This window comes from Dryobates pubescens, chromosome 26, assembly GCF_014839835.1.
Source record: "Dryobates pubescens isolate bDryPub1 chromosome 26, bDryPub1.pri, whole genome shotgun sequence".
NCBI classification, from domain to species: domain Eukaryota; kingdom Metazoa; phylum Chordata; class Aves; order Piciformes; family Picidae; genus Dryobates; species Dryobates pubescens.
The window spans coordinates 7,998,216-8,015,881 of NC_071637.1; the positions used below are offsets into that span (position 1 = coordinate 7,998,216).

Here is a 17,666-nt window from a genome sequence, read left to right on the forward strand (position 1 = left end):
CATGGCGGGTTGTGCGGAGGCGGCGCGGTTGACCGCTGAGATTTGCCAGCGGGAGCAGGAGCTGCGTAGTTTACGTGAGCGGCTGGCCGCCGTCTTGGTGGAGGGTGCTGTGGGTGATGATGGGGCCGCTGTGACCCCCGAGGAGCGTGCCGCAGCCTTTCCCGGCGAGCTTCCCCCTCTTCCCGCCCAGGCCTCTCTGAGCCCGGCCGATATTCTGCGGTACAGCCGGCAGCTGGTGCTGCCTGAACTGGGCGTGCGTGGACAGCTGCTTCTGGCCCGTTCCTCCGTGCTCGTGGTGGGCTGCGGCGGCCTGGGGTGCCCACTGGCCCAGTACCTGGCTGCCGCCGGTGTTGGCCGCCTGGGTCTGGTGGATCACGACGTGGTGGAGACGAGCAACCTGCACCGACAGGTGCTGCACGGGGAGGCTCGTCGAGGGCTCCCCAAGGCCATATCTGCCGCGGCAGCTCTGCGGCTGCTGAACTCCACCGTACAGTACGTGCCCTACTGCGGTGCCCTGAGCCCTCGTACTGCCCTAGAGCTGGTGCGGCAGTATGATGTCATCGCGGACTGTTCCGACAACGTCCCCACCAGGTACTTGGTAAATGACGCCTGTGTTCTGGCTGGGAAACCCCTGGTATCCGGCAGTGCCCTCCGGCTGGAGGGGCAGCTAGTTGTGTACAACTACCAGGGAGGGCCGTGTTACAGGTGTCTCTTCCCCAAGCCCCCTCCACCAGAGACAGTGACTAACTGTGCAGATGGGGGAGTGCTGGGTGTTGTGCCAGGCATCATGGGGTGCATCCAGGCCTTGGAAGTGCTGAAGATTGCTTCAGGAATAGGTTCCTCCTTTAATAAGTTCATGCTGATGTTTGATGCTCTTGAAGGGAGATTTCGCAACATCAAGTTAAGATCAAAGAAACCAGACTGTGCTGTTTGTGGCGATGATCCATCTGTCACCTGCCTTCAGGATTATGAAGCATTTTGTGGTTCTTCTGCAACAGACAAGTGTAGAACTTTACATCTGCTGTCCAGTAAAGACAGGATATCTGTAGAGGAATACAAAAAACTGTTGGATGAGCAAGTTCCTCATGTGTTGTTAGATGTTCGTCCTCAGGTGGAAGTGGATATCTGTCGCCTGGTGCATGCCATCCACATTCCTTTGAGTAAATTGGAAGAAAAAGATGAACAGTATCTGGAATATTTGGAAAGAATAATTTGTGAAGAAAAACAAAGAACTAATGGCCAGACATCTTTTCCTGTGTATGTTGTTTGCAAATTAGGAAATGACTCTCAGAAGGCTGTAAGGATTCTCCAGGAGTTGCCTGTCAAAGAATTTGGTTCTGTGTTAGCTAAGGATATTAAAGGGGGGCTCATGGCTTGGGCCACTAAAATTGACCCAACATTTCCTCAGTATTAGATTTAAATGGTGGAAAAAAGTTAAACAAAAAAATATCATAGTAAATTCCATACAGTTTCATCCTCTCTGTGATGACAATTTTGTGTGGATGACAGGAGGTGGACATGACTTGATCTTTGGAAGTCCCTTCTATCCCCTATCTATCATACCAAGTTTTTTTGGGCTTTATTTTTTTATGGTAATCTTTGTTGTTTTTTTTTCCCAAAAACATGTTTTTGTAGATGTCTGATTTTTATAAAATGTGAAATTCTCCATGGAAATAAACACTTCTTGGTTATTATTTAGTAGTCTAAAATTAGAATACCTACTGAATTGTGCATGTGATGATTGAGAACGACCCCTAATTAGCCTGGATATTGATAACGCACTGGAGTCAAGGGTTGGAGGTTTTTACTCCTGCTGTTTAACTGCTTAAGAAACAGAAACAGTGATTTACAAGAACTGCTAATGTCTAGCTGGTCAGTAGCACTTAAGCCAAAGCAGTGCTGACAAGGCTGTTTGTAGCTCTTTGTGAAGGTATTGTGTATTTATGGGTGCGATGTGCTCACTGCAGATGACAGCACCTGCAGCAAGGGTGTTCTGTTAAGGACTCCCAGGGCCATCCATTGTTTGTTGGCTGGCAAAACCATGCATCCTCCAACTAGTATGGAGAAACTGAGGTTAAATGTTAACTGAAGTTACATGTTAACAAGACCTGAATTTGAGCACAGAACGTTTGTAAAACATACAGAAAATGCTTTTGTAAGGAGATTACAGAGATTCAAAGATGAGGGTGAGAGATAAAAAAAATACTCTTTTTTTTCTGCAAGCACAAAGACATAATTGATAAGTTTTCTCTGGAAGTTGCATATCCCCCATTGTGCTGAAGTTCTCATAGACTAAATGAAAAGAAAGAGAAATAAAATGCTTCTCAACAGAGAGCTACCTGAGTCCTCATCACTTAAGCATAGTAATTATCTTGTTATTTTTAATTAAGGTGTGGATTTCCTTCCTGAGGAAGAAAAAACACCTGTCATGACTAATCTTCATGTTCTTCAAGGGGGGGAGGGGCAGGGAGACAATTACTGTTATAATTAGTAGTCAAAAAGGCATATTATAGTAAAATAAATTTGAGAATATCCACACCCCCTACTTTATCACAACATGCCATGAGTTCTACTAGTAAAAATCTTAGTCTCTTGTGAAGCAGACAGTTCATGAATTTATAGAGAGTCATGTCTTGCAATTTAGAGGACAATGAAATGATTGAAGGGTATGACTTTAGTAAGCATTAGTGCTTTGTGGTGTGTAGTGAGAGTCATCACTCTGGACCTTTTAAGACGGGTCGTGGAGGCTTGGTTCAGTCAGAACATCTGGCCTTTGGTGGGCTTCAGCTTTTGGGAATTGGGAACCAGAGGGTCTCATTTGAAATACCTGACCTATGTTTACATCTGGTGTCATGAGACTTGCAGTAGTTCTCTTAATACCCAGTCAACTTCCACCTGAGTGCTTTTCCATCATTCAAAGCAAGGTGAACCTATGGACTTGGGGAGAAGGAGAAGGCTTTTTGATTCTAAATCTGAGGAGTGCTTCCAGTGGATAGAAATCACATGTGAAGTATTTTCCCTTGTTGCAACATTTTGGCAGCAGATGTATACAAATCCTGTGAAGGAAAAAAGAGCTGACATTAAAGCCATTGGTGTTTGGTGGAGGATTTTTTTGTAGGCTGTGTATAATTGCATTTCTTGTAGCACATTTTCAAACAGGGAACCAGACTGAGTTTTTGCACAGTATACAAAAGGATCAACACCTCAAGGACCTGGAGAACTCTGTGGAAAAACAGTGATAAGGATGAATGTAAATGGACCCAAAACATAGAATGCTATCAGAAATAGCCAAAAAAAGTAAATGCACCAAGTCAGGCTGACAAGACAAACTTTCAATGACCTCTTCTATTAAAATGGCTTTGTTGAAAGACCATTCTTGCCGACCTGCAGGGCCTGAGGTCCAAAGGTGGTGTGGGAGTACAGCATCTGAAGTGCAGCTGTTAGCTTTGCATGAAGAGAATTATCTGCAAAACTTGCAGGCTATAGAGTATAGAGATGGTTTTCTTGGAAAGAACTACTGGCTCTAGTTCTAGTGGTTCTAGTTTTGACCTCAAAGGATATGCAAAATGTAGGTTTCTTGGGAAAGAAAGAAAAAAATCCAACAACATTCTCTTCCTCGATTTAGGAGAGTAATGAAATTCTCAGCAAATATGAGAGCATCTGCCATGCATCTTAGGTAAAGAAGAGGTCTGTAGTGCTCGTCAAAATTTCATTCTTTACATTAAAAGCTGGGGCTTTTAATATGTTTGAAGTTTAATCTCTTTTCCCTCTTCCCCCCCTCCCCCCCCCCAGCTCGCTGTAGCGATAACAGTTTTCCTGTAAATACAGCTCAAGTAGTGCTGGACTCATTGGAGACAGGCTGAAAATTCAAGGATCATAGAATCCCAACCTAGCCAAAACCGTTGCTGAAAACTTTTTATCTTTTGTTTTGACTGTTTCTTGAACTCTATAAATGTGGTTTCTCTGTTCCCCAGGAAGTTAAGTAGCAGAAATCTGCTTAGAAATTCTAAGAGAAGCAATAAAACTGTATTGTTCTCTATTGCTGCCAAAGTGCTGTCTAAATATTGGTGTGTGTTGACACTGTGAATGAAGACAAGCAGCTTTATTCAAGGAGCTTATAGTGCAGTTGGTCTAAGATGTGTTGTCACAAAGGATGAGGTCAGTCAGCAGAGTGTTTTTTTCTCTCATTCTTTGCTCTTGATGTCATGGGGTTTCTTTTTGCTTGTTTGGCTGTGTTCCCTTTTAAATCGGTTACTAGAATTTGGCACAGAAGCTAAGAAGGAAACAACTTCCTGTTAGAGGTTTAGGGTAAGAGAAAATGCTGCAGCATTTATTCTGAATGACTGCATTTTAATGTTTCCCCCTGTAGGTCTATGGGGTAGCCTCACCGTCCAGGCACAGAGTTAAATACCTCAACTTGTTTTGTCCTGGGACATGGTGGTTGTTTTAAGACAAGACAAATCAAGCTGGCCCAGCTTTCAGGCAAGCCTAAGAGGTGTCTATGTACAAGGTAATACTGTGCCCTGATAAGCTAAACTCCTCCTTATTTTGGTGGCAGGAGCCACTTTTCCCTCAAACCCCCAAACTCCAAAAAACTTCAGCACTGACCCACCTGCTATCAAAGTGCATGATTGAAAAACAAAACAAAACAAAAAAGCCCCAACAATTAATGGAGCTACTTGTGGGAAAAAAAGTACAAGGGATATGTCCAAATCCAGTTATCAAAGTTCATATACTAGAATTGTAGCCCTGTGAGCATCTTTATCATCCCATTTGTAAGCATAAGTTCTAATGAAAATGAAACTCTTCAACTCTTCAAAGCAAAACTCTGCTCTAGAAGCCTTAAATCGTGCAAGCAGAAGTTTGTCTTTTTTTTAATAGGAAAGCTCTGAGTGTCCATTGTGAAACTGCATCAGAAGAAAAAATTTTAAAGATGTTTGCTAGGTGGCACTGCAAGTTTATAAACCAAATCATTCCCTGTGTTGTAAGATGCAGCTCAGCCTTAGCAAGAGCTGAGGCTCACTTGTAAAAGTGTCTTGTTGTTCGGTTCTCTTGAAAAAACACCTGGGAAATAGCCTAGAACGAAACAGGGCAATTGAGCAGTGCTTTAAAACATTCCAATAAGAAATTAGAAGAGAAATTATCTTTCTAGGGTAAGTTATCAAAGCCTTGTTTTATGGAGACACTTCACCAGAGGGTTATTTTTTACACATGCTGTTTTGAAATGCTTTTACAGCCAGAATGGGTAATTGTACAGATAAAAAGGTTATTAGAAATACCAGGGCAAAATTAAATGTGGATCTTAAACTGACAGTGTCACTGCAGAGGTACTGCTAGTACATTCTTACCGTGACTGAAAAGCAGGGCAAGTTTTCTCACGTGGTTAGGGCAGGGGTTTTTGGGAAGTCAAAAATGTTTCCTTTTTGTCTTTCCTGTTTTGTGAAATGGGACTTAGGGCATAAAATCTAAACAGCCTTTGGCTGCTGCTCTGTTCTTTTTACAAGACTGTGTTCTTGTAATCTGCTGGGGCCTGCTGATGTCAGTGGGAGCTATGGTACCCTTGGAAGAGCTGTGGATTGGGATGTTGTGAGGATTTGCTTTTTCTTCTGGGGTAAAAGTACGGAGAGCGCCTGCATTCCTTCCGGTATGACACTGAAAGCTTTTGCCTTTTATTCACATGTAATCACCTAATACTAATAAAAGGTGGCAGCTGCCCCTTCTGGGAGAAAGCAGATGTGTTGAGCTACAACAGGTAACATTTGTCTGAGATTGTCTGGCAAGTACTCTTATCTGAGTGAGAGGAAACTAAAGAGGAATAATGTTATGCCATTTCATTTACAAACCGTTCTTTTGTATTCCAGAAAGAACAATCACCTTGTAAAATGTAATGTCTTGCAGTTTGTGGCTTTGTAAATACAAAGATCTTAAGTTGCACTGATGCTTAGTAAAGCAAATACACTAAAACACAAAGCTTTAAAAGAAAACTCCTTGACTTCATTTGTTTATTTTTGCTGTAGGGAAGTAATTGGTTTCTTCAAAGTGCTGACAATGAGAAAATACTTTATCTTACTGCTCCAGTTTGCAGGTTGCTTGCAGTTTACTGAGTCTGGTGAAAAACAAGAGAGTATCCAGTAACATCATCTTTTCTTATGCTATTTGGAGTTCTTCCCACACAGAACTTCCTTCCCTGCTGGAAGGAAGGATCACATATTACAATGCACTGAATAGGTTATTTCCACACCAAATGAGAAAGGTGGAGCTGACTCCATCTTTAATGGTGCAAGAAGCTTGATAAATACAAACTCTGCTGCTTGACTACAGGACTTCAGTCAGAACTAATTGAGTAGTTTCGAAATGGTAAGGCTGAATATAAAGCAGTTCCATCACCAAAGAGAGTAGCTGGGAGAAGAAGAAAACAACAATCAAAAGCAGCAATAACTGTGGCTGAAGGCTAACAAGTTCCTGAGAGATAGTACCAGCCCTCTGAACTTCTGGTGGGCACTTTTCCTCTTACATTAAGACTAGGAGAAGTGTTAAATATTAACATGTATTTGGGTAGCAAAATGTGGAGCACAGTTAGCAAATGCTAATGTAAACCACTGGAAAACACAAACACACACACAAGTAGTGGTTTGTGGTATTAACCTTCTGTGGTTTATGTTACTGTTGGTTAAATACATCAGCCCCACTGCTTACCTTGCACTGCAGCTTAAAAATCTTTGGAAAAGATAAATATAGCACAGGAAAAGAAACAGTACGTGATTAGAGCCCACAGTTAGGAAAGAGGCACAAAGATTTCCCAGAGCTTTCTTTTCAAATAACTCAAGAGTTGCCCAAGAGAGTAATGATTTAATGAATAAGGCAAAAGATTGAGAAGAAATCCACAGTTTCTGCTAAGTTTTGACTGTGTTCTTCCTGGACAAATCCCCAGTCTCTACTGTGTGCATGTTGTGTTTAAATCTCACTCTGGTGACCAGATCCCAAGGAAGCAATTTAGTAAGCAGTAGAAGTGCTTGGTCACTCGGAGTGTAAATACATCATCATCTTTATTATGTGGCCAGCAGCTTGAGCCATACAGCTGCACCCTCTTTGTCATCTGCCACTGGTGTGTTCTGGTCTCAACAGCAGGGAAGGAAAATAGTTTTTGTTTGCTCATTCCCTAGCCTGTTGTCACTAGATGTGTAAATTTAATCTTGTTTCCACAATACAGTTCATATGATTGATTGGGTGACTGTCGAAGCCACTGAAATGTGATGGTGCTGCCCTGACCTCTTGTTCTTTTTATTGTCAGGTGCTTGCAATTCTAAGAGCATTCTAAGAGCAAAAAATAGCCTTCATCCAAAATGATATCTGTCTTATGAATCTTATCAGAAAAGCAAATTGATATAAATTCAGTCTACTGCTTTTGCAGTACAAGTTTTCCAGCCAGAACAGCAGCTATTCCTGTTCTGCATCAGGGCTACATAGTATTACATTATTTCCTGAGAGTGAGAATCAGGCTAGAGCTATATCCAGAGCCAAGATCTGGAAAGGAGCACTCAGGTAGAAGAATCTAGGCTGTAAACCAATGTGCATGGCTTCAGCTATAGTCATCCTGTTGCTGAGGCCTTCAGGTGAGTGCTGACCGTAGGCTTTGCTGACCTGACCCTTCACCATCAGCCACCAAAGGAAACGCAGCAGGATGTTCTTGTGCTTCTCCATGCCTGTGGCACGAGGCCCTTCTGTGCAAATAAGCCATAGTTTTGTTTGCAAGGTGTTCGTGCTGTTGCTAGGAGACCAAATCTCTGCTTGCAAAGAAAGGTTATTTCCAAATTTAAAATGGCTCCTTATATATTTAACTGGGAAATGAAGTGTCTTGTATAAATGGACACTCACCTGCTCATGAATAGTGAAAGAAAGTTCTTGTTTTGTGAAACAGATTTCTAACTTCACAATGTAAGAGTCTGAGGCTCTTAAAAAAAAACCCAAGTGTTTAAACTTGCCTTTTTATATACATTTGTAGTACACATATGTGTGCATCTCCAGAGCACAGGCATAGTGCAGGTGCTGTGTAATGGAACCATAACTGTTAGGTAAAATTATAGAAATTGTTCCTGGGACACACACATTGTCCATATCAAGTAGCTTTTGGAAACTCTCAGTTTCTGTTCTGTTACTGTAGCTGTGGGAGGTAGCAGGTGTCACAATGGTTGGAACTCAACAAAGCACCTTATAGGTGCCTTTAACCTTCAGTTTATTAAAGCTGAATTTGTGTTCTTGTGTCTTCCTGGTTCTCCTGCCTTTCAGATGAGAGCACCAATGTGTTCTTCAACACTCAGAAACCTAGTGATCTTCCTTGCTGTACTGATCCAAGGAATATCTGAATATTGACACTCTTGAAACAATACTTTAATTCCTGCCTTTGCTTTCTCCCCAGAGTTCTGCTGTGGGACCTCTTTATCTGCTGCCCTGATTAGCGTCAACTTCCTTCCCAATTAAAGCATCTTCAGTTTCATTATAGAATAGAATAGAATAGACCAGGTTGGAAGAGACCTTCGAGATCATCATGTCCAACCTATCATCCAACACTACCCAATCAACTAAACCATGCAACCAAGCATCCTGTCAAGCCTTGCCCTGAACACCCCCAGGGACGGTGACCCCACCACCTCCTCAGGCAGCCCATTCCAGTGGGCAATCACTCTCTCTGTGTAAAACTTCCTCCTAACCTCCAGCCTAAACCTCCCCTGACGCAGCCTGAGACTGTGCCCTCTTGTTCTGGTACTGGTTGCCTGGGAGAAGAGACCAACCTCCGCCTCACTACAACCCCCCTTCAGGTAGTTGTAGAGAGCAATAAGGTCACCCCTGAGTCTCCTCCTCTCCAGGCTAAGCAACCCCAGCTCCCTCAATCTCTCCTCATAGGGCTTGTGCTCCAAGCCCCTCACCAACCTTGTTGTTTACAATCTGTTCAGAGCACCATTTTTGAGAGGAGGTTTCTTGTAGCTATTTGCTGGATGGAGTTACCTCAATCACTTCTTCAGTTCTCATAGTGACAAGCTTAGACTTAATGTTCTCATCTTGCGGGCCTTTTCCAACACAGATAGTTTTGTAGGTTCTTATTGTGTTTCCTTTTTTATTTCCTTTCCCTTCATAGTGTGGTGAAAAACAATGGCAGTATTGATGTACAAATCTAAGGGGGAAAAAAAAAGAGCCATTATTCTACTAGCATGGAGTGACAACTACTGGGAATAACAAAAGGTTTAACTTTTTGCATGAATACTCAAAATAGAGACATTGATGGATTTATCACACCCTGGTGCTGCTGAATGTTTTTTATTCCAGCAGTAGCAAAAACCTGTTCAAGAACTGCTCACAACATCCACAGATTTCCACTCTGCTGGGCACCTTTTTCTCTCTTTCAGCTCTCCATATGATCCACCATCTTTGACATGCCTGCAGAGGTCCAGCTGGGAAGATGCGATAGCTGTTCTGTAAGTAGTTGCAGTACAGGAAGATTATTTATTGCGGTTGCACACTACCCATTCTTTGTGATTTACCTGGTTTTGTTCTTTCTCCAGTGAACTCTGAGGTGATAGAAGTAGAAGGGGTGACAATTAATTTTACTCATAAAGGTTCAGAACCAAAATCACATGTGGAAATTACGTGCAGAGGAGTGGGTTGGTTGCTAGCTGTGTATGCATCTCTGCTGCTAACTGAACTGTCAGAGGAGTTTAACATGGTAGTGTTTTAGCTCAGATGTTAGCTACAGGACTGTGCCTTTCCTAAGACTTCTCATGCACTTTTGGAAACAGATTTTTTTTTCCCTTTTCCTAAACCTGAAACAACAGGGAAGCAAATACTTCCTGTTGGGCTGTTGTTTAATTTAGGATCTGAAGTTCAAATGGTCATTCGTCTTTGGGTGGTAAATTGGGGTTTAGCACCTTGGTGCAATGTTGTTTATTTACAAGAATGAATGTGGAAGTCCTCCTTTTGCTAAAGGCAAAGTTTGTTTTATGTTAACTGTAAAAATCTCCAGCTGAGTGCTCCCATGAGCAGCATTTCTCTCTCCTTCCAGGGTGAAGCTTACAGCTCCCCTGCTTCTGTTCTCTCCCTCATCCACGAGTCACTCTAAATTAGTGCTGCTGTCCCTTCTGCTGGAAACTGCTCATTTCTGGCCCTCCCTTCTTCAGATGCTGGTGTTGATTTGTTCCCCAGTGAGCCTTTTCTGGGAGAAAAGTAAGGCCAGCAAAGGAGTAGTTACATCACTCCTAAGGAGTGTTGGTACCTCTGAGAGGAACACGGGGGTGTGGGCTCACAGCTGGTTCTGGGAGAGCAGGACATTGGAAGTTCAGGTTTAGATTTACACTCTGTGACATCTGGGATTTGGATGTCACAATACTTGCTCTTGGATGTCACTTGCCATTGCTGTGAACAGTCTCTGCTTCATTCACAGCTGTTTTACCAGCACAGAAAGACTTGGTTGCTCTATTGAGCTTGACCTATCCATTGTGTTAAATTCTGTGCTTGCCTGTGGATCTGTGCTTAGTGACAGTTCTTTTCTCTTTTTAGCATAACATTTTGAGCATTCACAAATATGTTGTAAGCTTGAGAAATATAAGATGATCCTCTGACAATGAAAAAGTGGCAATTTCATAGCTTCTTTCAGAAAAGATGCTTTGTACGGGGTTAGCTGCTTCTGACTTTAAACGTCTAAGGGTGAACATGAAATTGACATTCATTCTGTAGTTAGGGAGAGAAACAGATTTCTCTTTTGAAGGGTGATAGATCCCAGCTTGCTATAGGTGTCTGAGATGGCTGGGAAAACTGCTGAACCCTGCCTGGTCAGGTGGGTGAGGATAGAGGCCTCACTGGATGAAATTTCATAAGCAGCTTTTTCAGTAGTGCTGCAACAGACTTCCCCTGGCACCTCACTGCCCTTTGCCTTGGCCTGATGCATGTATTTGTGTGACTTTGGGATGAACTGAGTGAGGGAATCATCTATTCTTACTTTTTCTTTTAGCAAGATACATCTCCTGGTCCCACAACAGCAGGAGTGCCAGCACTGGCAGAATGGGAATGAGGGGTTTGGCTAAGGCACATCTAACCTCCTTGAACATTGAGCACCTGCACAGATACAGCTAACTGAATGATTCCTCCCCACACTTTGAAGCAGATCTTGTAATTTCTTTTATAAATAAAATAATTGCTTACTTACCATGCTGCTTGTACAAGGGATGGAGGCCTTTATATTTTCCTCATGTGACCTTGAAGCTTGTTCATTTTAGTCAGATAAAGCTGCATTAGCCTTTTAAAAAATGTCACTTACCAATATTCCAGCCAAATAAATAGCCACAAAAACACTCATGCAGCATTTACATACTGTCAGTGTGTCCTTCACGCTTCCCAGGAACTATGATGATATCTTCATCCTAGCTTCCATCCAGATCTAACAGCCTGCCTATTTAAAAAATATATTCTCAAAGTATTTTATATATCCTCTTAAAGACGCTGGCTGCAGATGGATGCTTTAGAACAGGGCTGCGGGACTCAGAGGAGAGCTGCCTGGAGTGGCCCGTAGATGGCAATGTAAGATCCTCGAATCGGGCACATTTCTCCACTCTGCGTTGATGAAAATTCCCGATCTTACCCAAACGCTGACATACAGCTTGGCTTTGTGGTGTTTCTCGGTAACTCCTGACTCTTCTAGCAGCACTGACCAACGCATTCTCTGTGGCCGATCATGCATTCCGAGTGCTGCAGCTCTCATACGCAGAAATTCAATCATATTCTAACACAGCAAATGATGACAGAGTTGAATTTGCAGGGAAAACTTTGTCTTTTCACATCAGTAGTATGCAAAACTTAAATATGCATCATGGTTCTGTGCAAGTGCTTGAAGTACCTCAGCTGTGGGCCAGTGTTCCTGCTATCACTGGAAAAGCAAGGAGTCAGTGGGAAAAGCACATGTGCAGGTTTATCCAAGTCCCACTGAGAGGAATGTTTCATTAACACAATTTCAGGGCTTATAGAGGCCTCTCTGGTGTGAGATACCAGATGCCAGCTTTACCTCTTATTGTTGTTTCTATTGCTTCTTTTCTGTACCCATCAAATGATGTCTGTGTTCAACCTGTGATGCCCATGCTGAAGATGTGCTCTCTGCTTTCACTTAACTAAAAAGGTAACTTCGCCTCTTACTGTGTCAAGTGATGCTTTGCAGTCTGAACTTCCCCCACTCAGGTTGCCCCCACAAATAGTCATTTCCAAGGTTGGATCTGGTTTGCTTGAGGATAGTATTTCTTGATTTCCCCAAATGTGCTTTTATTTATGAGTGAAACTGAGTTGTTTCTTTGTGGCTGAACTTGGAACTACTAGTACTGTAAAAGTAATGGGTGATATCACTCAGCTTCTTTGTGACATGAGGTGCATCACTAATGAAAATGAGGGCGTTACTTCGATTAGCATTCAGCCATTCTATGTCAAAACTTTATCTATGATTAACTACAGGAACTTATGCTAGCCCACACAACTTTGTTCTGGTGGTAGTCACCATTTAAATCATATTGTCATCATTAAGAGACAGGAAAATATGGTTATACTTGCTGACCACTTTCAGCTGTAAAATTGGCTCTTTAGTTTTGGAAACAAATGGTCTTGGCTCTTTTAAAAATGCTAATCCCCAGATGATGGCTGGGAAGCACTTGCATTCCAGGTCAGACACTTGAACAGGCTAATTATTGTAGTTTACAGCCCTATTTTTCTGTATCCACAATGAATGTAGGAATAAAATAATTACTTTAATTAAGAATGGCTACAAAACTGCCATCATTAAAAAGGGCACCTGACAAAGGAGAAGCTGAAACCTCAGCTTGACAGCATTACATGTGTTTATGAGCTCTAGCTGGCTTCAGTGGTGCACAAGGCTGTTCAACTCATGTCACAAGGGCTACAGGGATGACAAATTAATATTTATAAAGTGTAGCAAATATGCTCTAATTACCCTAATTGGCCTGCTGTGTTTCCAGCTATGGCAGAAATTTATTTCTGTTCAAGTGACATTTGCTTCTGGGTTAGTTCCTGCAGGCGAAGTGAAAGTAAAAGCCCTGTTAGGGAGAAACACACCCTGGTTTTATGATCCTGCAGTTTCTTCACTATGCTTTTGGCAGGGCTAATTGCAATATCTTTAGTGATTTCTAGGGAGTATTTCAGAAGATACAAGATGCTGGGAAAGGATAAAGAAAAACAATGAGCAAAAAAAGGAGAAAAGTCTAGTTTTATTGTTAATAATTAATGGGCCAAACTCTGAACACTATCAGCTTGGCAGCACAGGCAAAATTCTCCTTGACTTTATTGTGGTATAGAAATTTATCTTTATTTGTGGTGTATGATTTTACACAGTGACCAACAGCTGCCTAAACAAAGAATCCTGTCCTAAGGACTCACACTCTAATGTTACAAGACAAGACAGAACATGCACAGAGCTGAACTGATTCAGTGAAGTACAAGTTTTGGATCTCAACCGGTCTTCACTTTCCTGGTTTCATATGAACATTACTATGTTAGGAACTATGAGCTTGTTAGCAGTGCTGAAATGGGGTTGTTAAAATGCCACAGAGGAAGTGGTAAATGAGTGAGTGGGTAAATCTAGTGCTAAGCATTTTTTTGGCTTAGCAATAGAACTTTTGAAGTGTATTTTTGTTGAGAAGGGTGACATTCATCTGCTGTCATGAACTCTAGTTGCATGCCTTCAGTTCTGTCGGGTTCTTTGAGGTTGCACTCTTTGTGCCTACGGGATACCACAGTTCTACCATACCAGAAAGCACTCTACTAAATTCCCTGTCAAATCTTGCATGAGGTACCAACAGCAAAAACTGGTCCATACACTGTTGTAGCATCTGCTGGCAGAAATGGAAGCGGTGAGTAACGAATATGGAAATGGTAAAATTCTAACACACCGACTTGAGTCAGCTGCTCAGGTTAGGTGTTAATGTCACTTGCTGATGTGTGGGTAGAGATAGACATTGCAGCCCTCAGTCACATTTGTCACTTTTTGTTTAATTTCTCATTTAACACGGTCAATTAAATCTATGTAGGTTTAGGATTATCCAGTCCAGCCTGTTGCAAACTCAGTAAGGGAATGTGAAATATTGTGGCTTTGTTATGAGAAGTATCTGTTCCTTTCCTCTTGTTTTAACTAAATTGTCTTTTAACTTATCTAAAAAAAAAAAAAATCAGTAATTGTATGAAACAGAACTATTTTACAGTCAGGCAGGAGCTGCCAAGAACTGCTGTGTTATTGTTTCAAACTGACCCTGACCAAGAACAAGCTGGCCTCTCTGGATCCAGATTCTTAATGCTGCTTCATGTTCCTTGGTCCCCACAGTAAATGTGATGTGGAAAGGACAAATAATATGGTTACTGCTGGAAGATACTGGTTGTTCTATGTAGCTGAGCCTAACATTGGTCTTTTGATGTGAACTGGGGAACTAGTTCATTCTAGGCTCCTTTTAAAATAGAGAAGACTACACATCTCCTAGTGGTGATTCAGATCTTTTGATGAGGCTGCCTCCTGAGGCACTTATGCCTAAACTGAATTCTTACTCTGAGTCTCAATCTGTAGCCTAAAAGACTGGTTGAGTGGAAAGCTTATTTTCACAGAGGATTCTATGAAGCTTTGGGTTTAGTTGCAGGAGAGCTGTAGCAGTAGGAATGAGAACTTTCTACAGCAAAAATTTTTGCCTCTCCATCAGCTTGAATACCCAGTTAAACTCTACCCACACAAGTCATGAATGTATAGAGCTTGCCAGTTTTCTTTCCCAGTCATGCATCTGATGTGTAAATCTGTGATTCAGTTCTGCATGATTTTTTATTTTATTGTTAAATTGGACACTGCTAAAGCCTCTGACTATTCAGTAAGACCACTAAAGCCTCTGACTATGGAAATTTGGAGTACTGCAATTACAGTAGGAAAAATATAAAGAAAGGGACAAATAGAAACAACTCCTCTATACTCCTTAAAGAGACATTTCCCTGAGACCTTGACCTGCAACGAATATTAGTGCAATACTAATTACTCCAACTTACCTTGCAAATTATGTGCTTTGATGTACAGTTAGAGAAGCCTTGTGGCTCTGTCTTCATTTATCAGTGCTGCACTTACCAGGTGATTTTTGTGCCTCTTGTTACTGGTTTGGAGGAAGCAGGATGGAGGAGGGAAAGATTACTTGGAGAAAGTAATTCAGTGTATCACCTTACCTGGAAATCCTGGTTTTATCAGGAGTATTTCTTTTCCTCAGTCACCACAGATCCATCTTGTTCTTTTCTGAATCTGTTAGACTTTCTGTTTAAATGGTTCAAATGTTTAAGTTTTGTCTCAGTTAACTGTGGTTATGATTCCTGGGACAACATGCAAGAGAGGGGTTTCCCTGCACAAGCTGCTGAATTAGCACCTAGGGTTTTCTATGCTGAGATAATTTTCTTTCCTAGTAAATGCTTTTTATCACAGCCAGCCTGCTTCAGCTGGCAATGCTCATAGCCCAAATTCTCCCTTAGCTGCTGCTCACTTCTAATATTGACTCCAGGTTGCTGAGCATGCCTATAGCATGTGTGACAGTTTTTTCTATACCATAAGAAGCACATGAAAATGAAAGGAGAGCCTGACACTTTATTAATCTAAATTAATACAGCTACTGCTGTTTGAATTCATACTGTACATATTACTGCAGTATACAGAGGGTAATATAAATAGCAACACAAGCCTACCTCTGTTGGAGACATGCACCACTTCATCAGTGCCAACTCAAACAGTTCTTTTGACTTCATGAAAGCACATACTGGTTTATTGGAACTGTCTTTTTGATTGCACATGCTGTTAAAATGCAAAAAAAGGAATGATAGCTAACTTGGTAGCTGTCAGCTGTGTCACTGGAAACAGTCAGCTTTTGACTCAATCCCTAATTTTCATGAATTTGCCTGAAAATTCAGGTAATGTACTATAAAGAGGAATATTCATCTTAGACTCTCAGCCTGCACAGTAAAAGCTGGAATGCAGCATGTGGGTCTCATACTAAAGTTGTGCTCTTAAGACTAATAGCTGGGCTTATTTAGCGTAAGGACTACAGTATGTATTACCTCCTGGAAAACATAAGCAAGTTTGTTACAGTGATTCACGGTAAAACATGTTGATATGCTCACAAGTGATGTGTTGCCAAGTACAAAATTACATAGGGGCAGTACATGCTGGGCAGCTTATTTGTTCCTGGCTTAGACAGAACTTGCGACACGCAAGATGCTTTCACAGGTTTGCTCAGCCAACAGCCAATTTCATGGTGAGACTTTCCAGTTTTTTTTTAACTGGACAAGGACTTCAGAATCGAGCTACCATTTGGGGAGAAAAAAAATGAAGTGATACATGAAATAAATGAGCATTAATTTCATGTTAATACACTGAGAAAATGGATGGAGATAAGCTTAGGGTTTATTTGGTAGGTCTTGATTTCTCCTTATACTCGCTTACAGCTTCTTATTTATGGCTCAGCCTGTCAAACACATTCTTAGATAAGCAACTGTTGCTCACAGGACTAATCTAATTACCAGTTCTTTTTATAACGAATGCTGACACAAAGGTAGAAGGATGTATAGCACTTGTGTTGAAGCCAATGCTACAGATGATCAAACAGTTTTGAAATTAAGAGTCTTTTGGATGGAAAATATGTCCCTTTTTTTGTCACGATGTTCCTGTTTTTTGTCCAACTCCAATTAAAACTGAAGAACAAGAGTGAAAAGCTGGTTACATTCATAGCTCTGGCACATAATTAATTGCCAAGAGTTTAGGCTGGGTATTTTTGCACTCTGCAGTAATGCTCCAAAGGCTCATTTACCTAAGACAGGCTGAAGAATGCTAGAGCCCTAATTATTTGTAAAGTGCATGTTAAGAAGTTTTGCAGTTAATATTTAAGAAGAAGTGTACCAGAACACCTTCAGGTTATCTTTTAAAAGCATTTGGAAAGAAAACCACTGTAATGTGGTCTTGGCCAGACAGCACAGGCCGAGGAGTTAACTCTGTGTTTTTTGAAAGGACAATGTTTGTGTCCTTGGCCTCCATTTAAATCACAAAGCCATCATGCATTCTGGCATTTCTAGCAAGCTGCTCCAGCAATGCCAATAAGCAGGAGGAGTTTTGAACATTAGGATAGAAGCACTGGTGAATGCAGTGGGAACTTCTATCATTCCCTAGCTCTTAACTGTTAACAAGTAAATTTAGAAAGAAAGATGGGAAAAGAAGTGAAACTCTTCAGATTAAGTTTTCTTTACCTCTAAGCACACATGAAGTCAAACAAATGGCTTTAATTTTTTAAGTTCTGGAGTTTTCCTCCTGAGCTGTTGTTCAAGTCAGTCTCATTCCTCTGAATTAAATGAGAAGTCTGTCATTGATGTCCACAGAAAGTTGTGCCAAACCTGAGTGTCTTGCTGACCCATTGACTTCAGCATGGGAACCTGGACCAAGACACACATGTGGATGAAGAATACATGCTTGTGTTTTGGGACCCTAATTGCTTTTTCAGATCATATTTAAAACTCCCTCCATTGCTATCATGTCTGTACTGATGGCAAAGCTAGAGTTAATTCTTAAGTCCCTCAAGACTGAGGACAGTAAAGTATAAAGTTGTCAGTACCCCCCCACTCCATGA

The 17,666-nt window shown here is 41.5% G+C and overlaps 1 protein-coding gene across 1 annotated transcript; it reads left to right on the top strand.

Moving 5' to 3' along the window:
• Position 1: 1 nt before the first annotated feature.
• On the top strand, positions 2-1,426 carry MOCS3 (molybdenum cofactor synthesis 3). Its single transcript, XM_009903227.2, has one exon. It carries the CDS (start codon positions 2-4, stop codon positions 1,412-1,414), a length of 1,413 nt encoding a protein of 470 aa, XP_009901529.2. The 3' UTR covers positions 1,415-1,426.
• Positions 1,427-17,666: the final 16,240 nt, after the last annotated feature.

Bases quoted from the DNA above. Each gene is read 5' to 3' on its own strand.
- MOCS3 (XM_009903227.2), top strand. From the start codon at position 2: ATGGCGGGTTGTGCGGAGGCGGCGCGGTTGACCGCTGAGATTTGCCAG.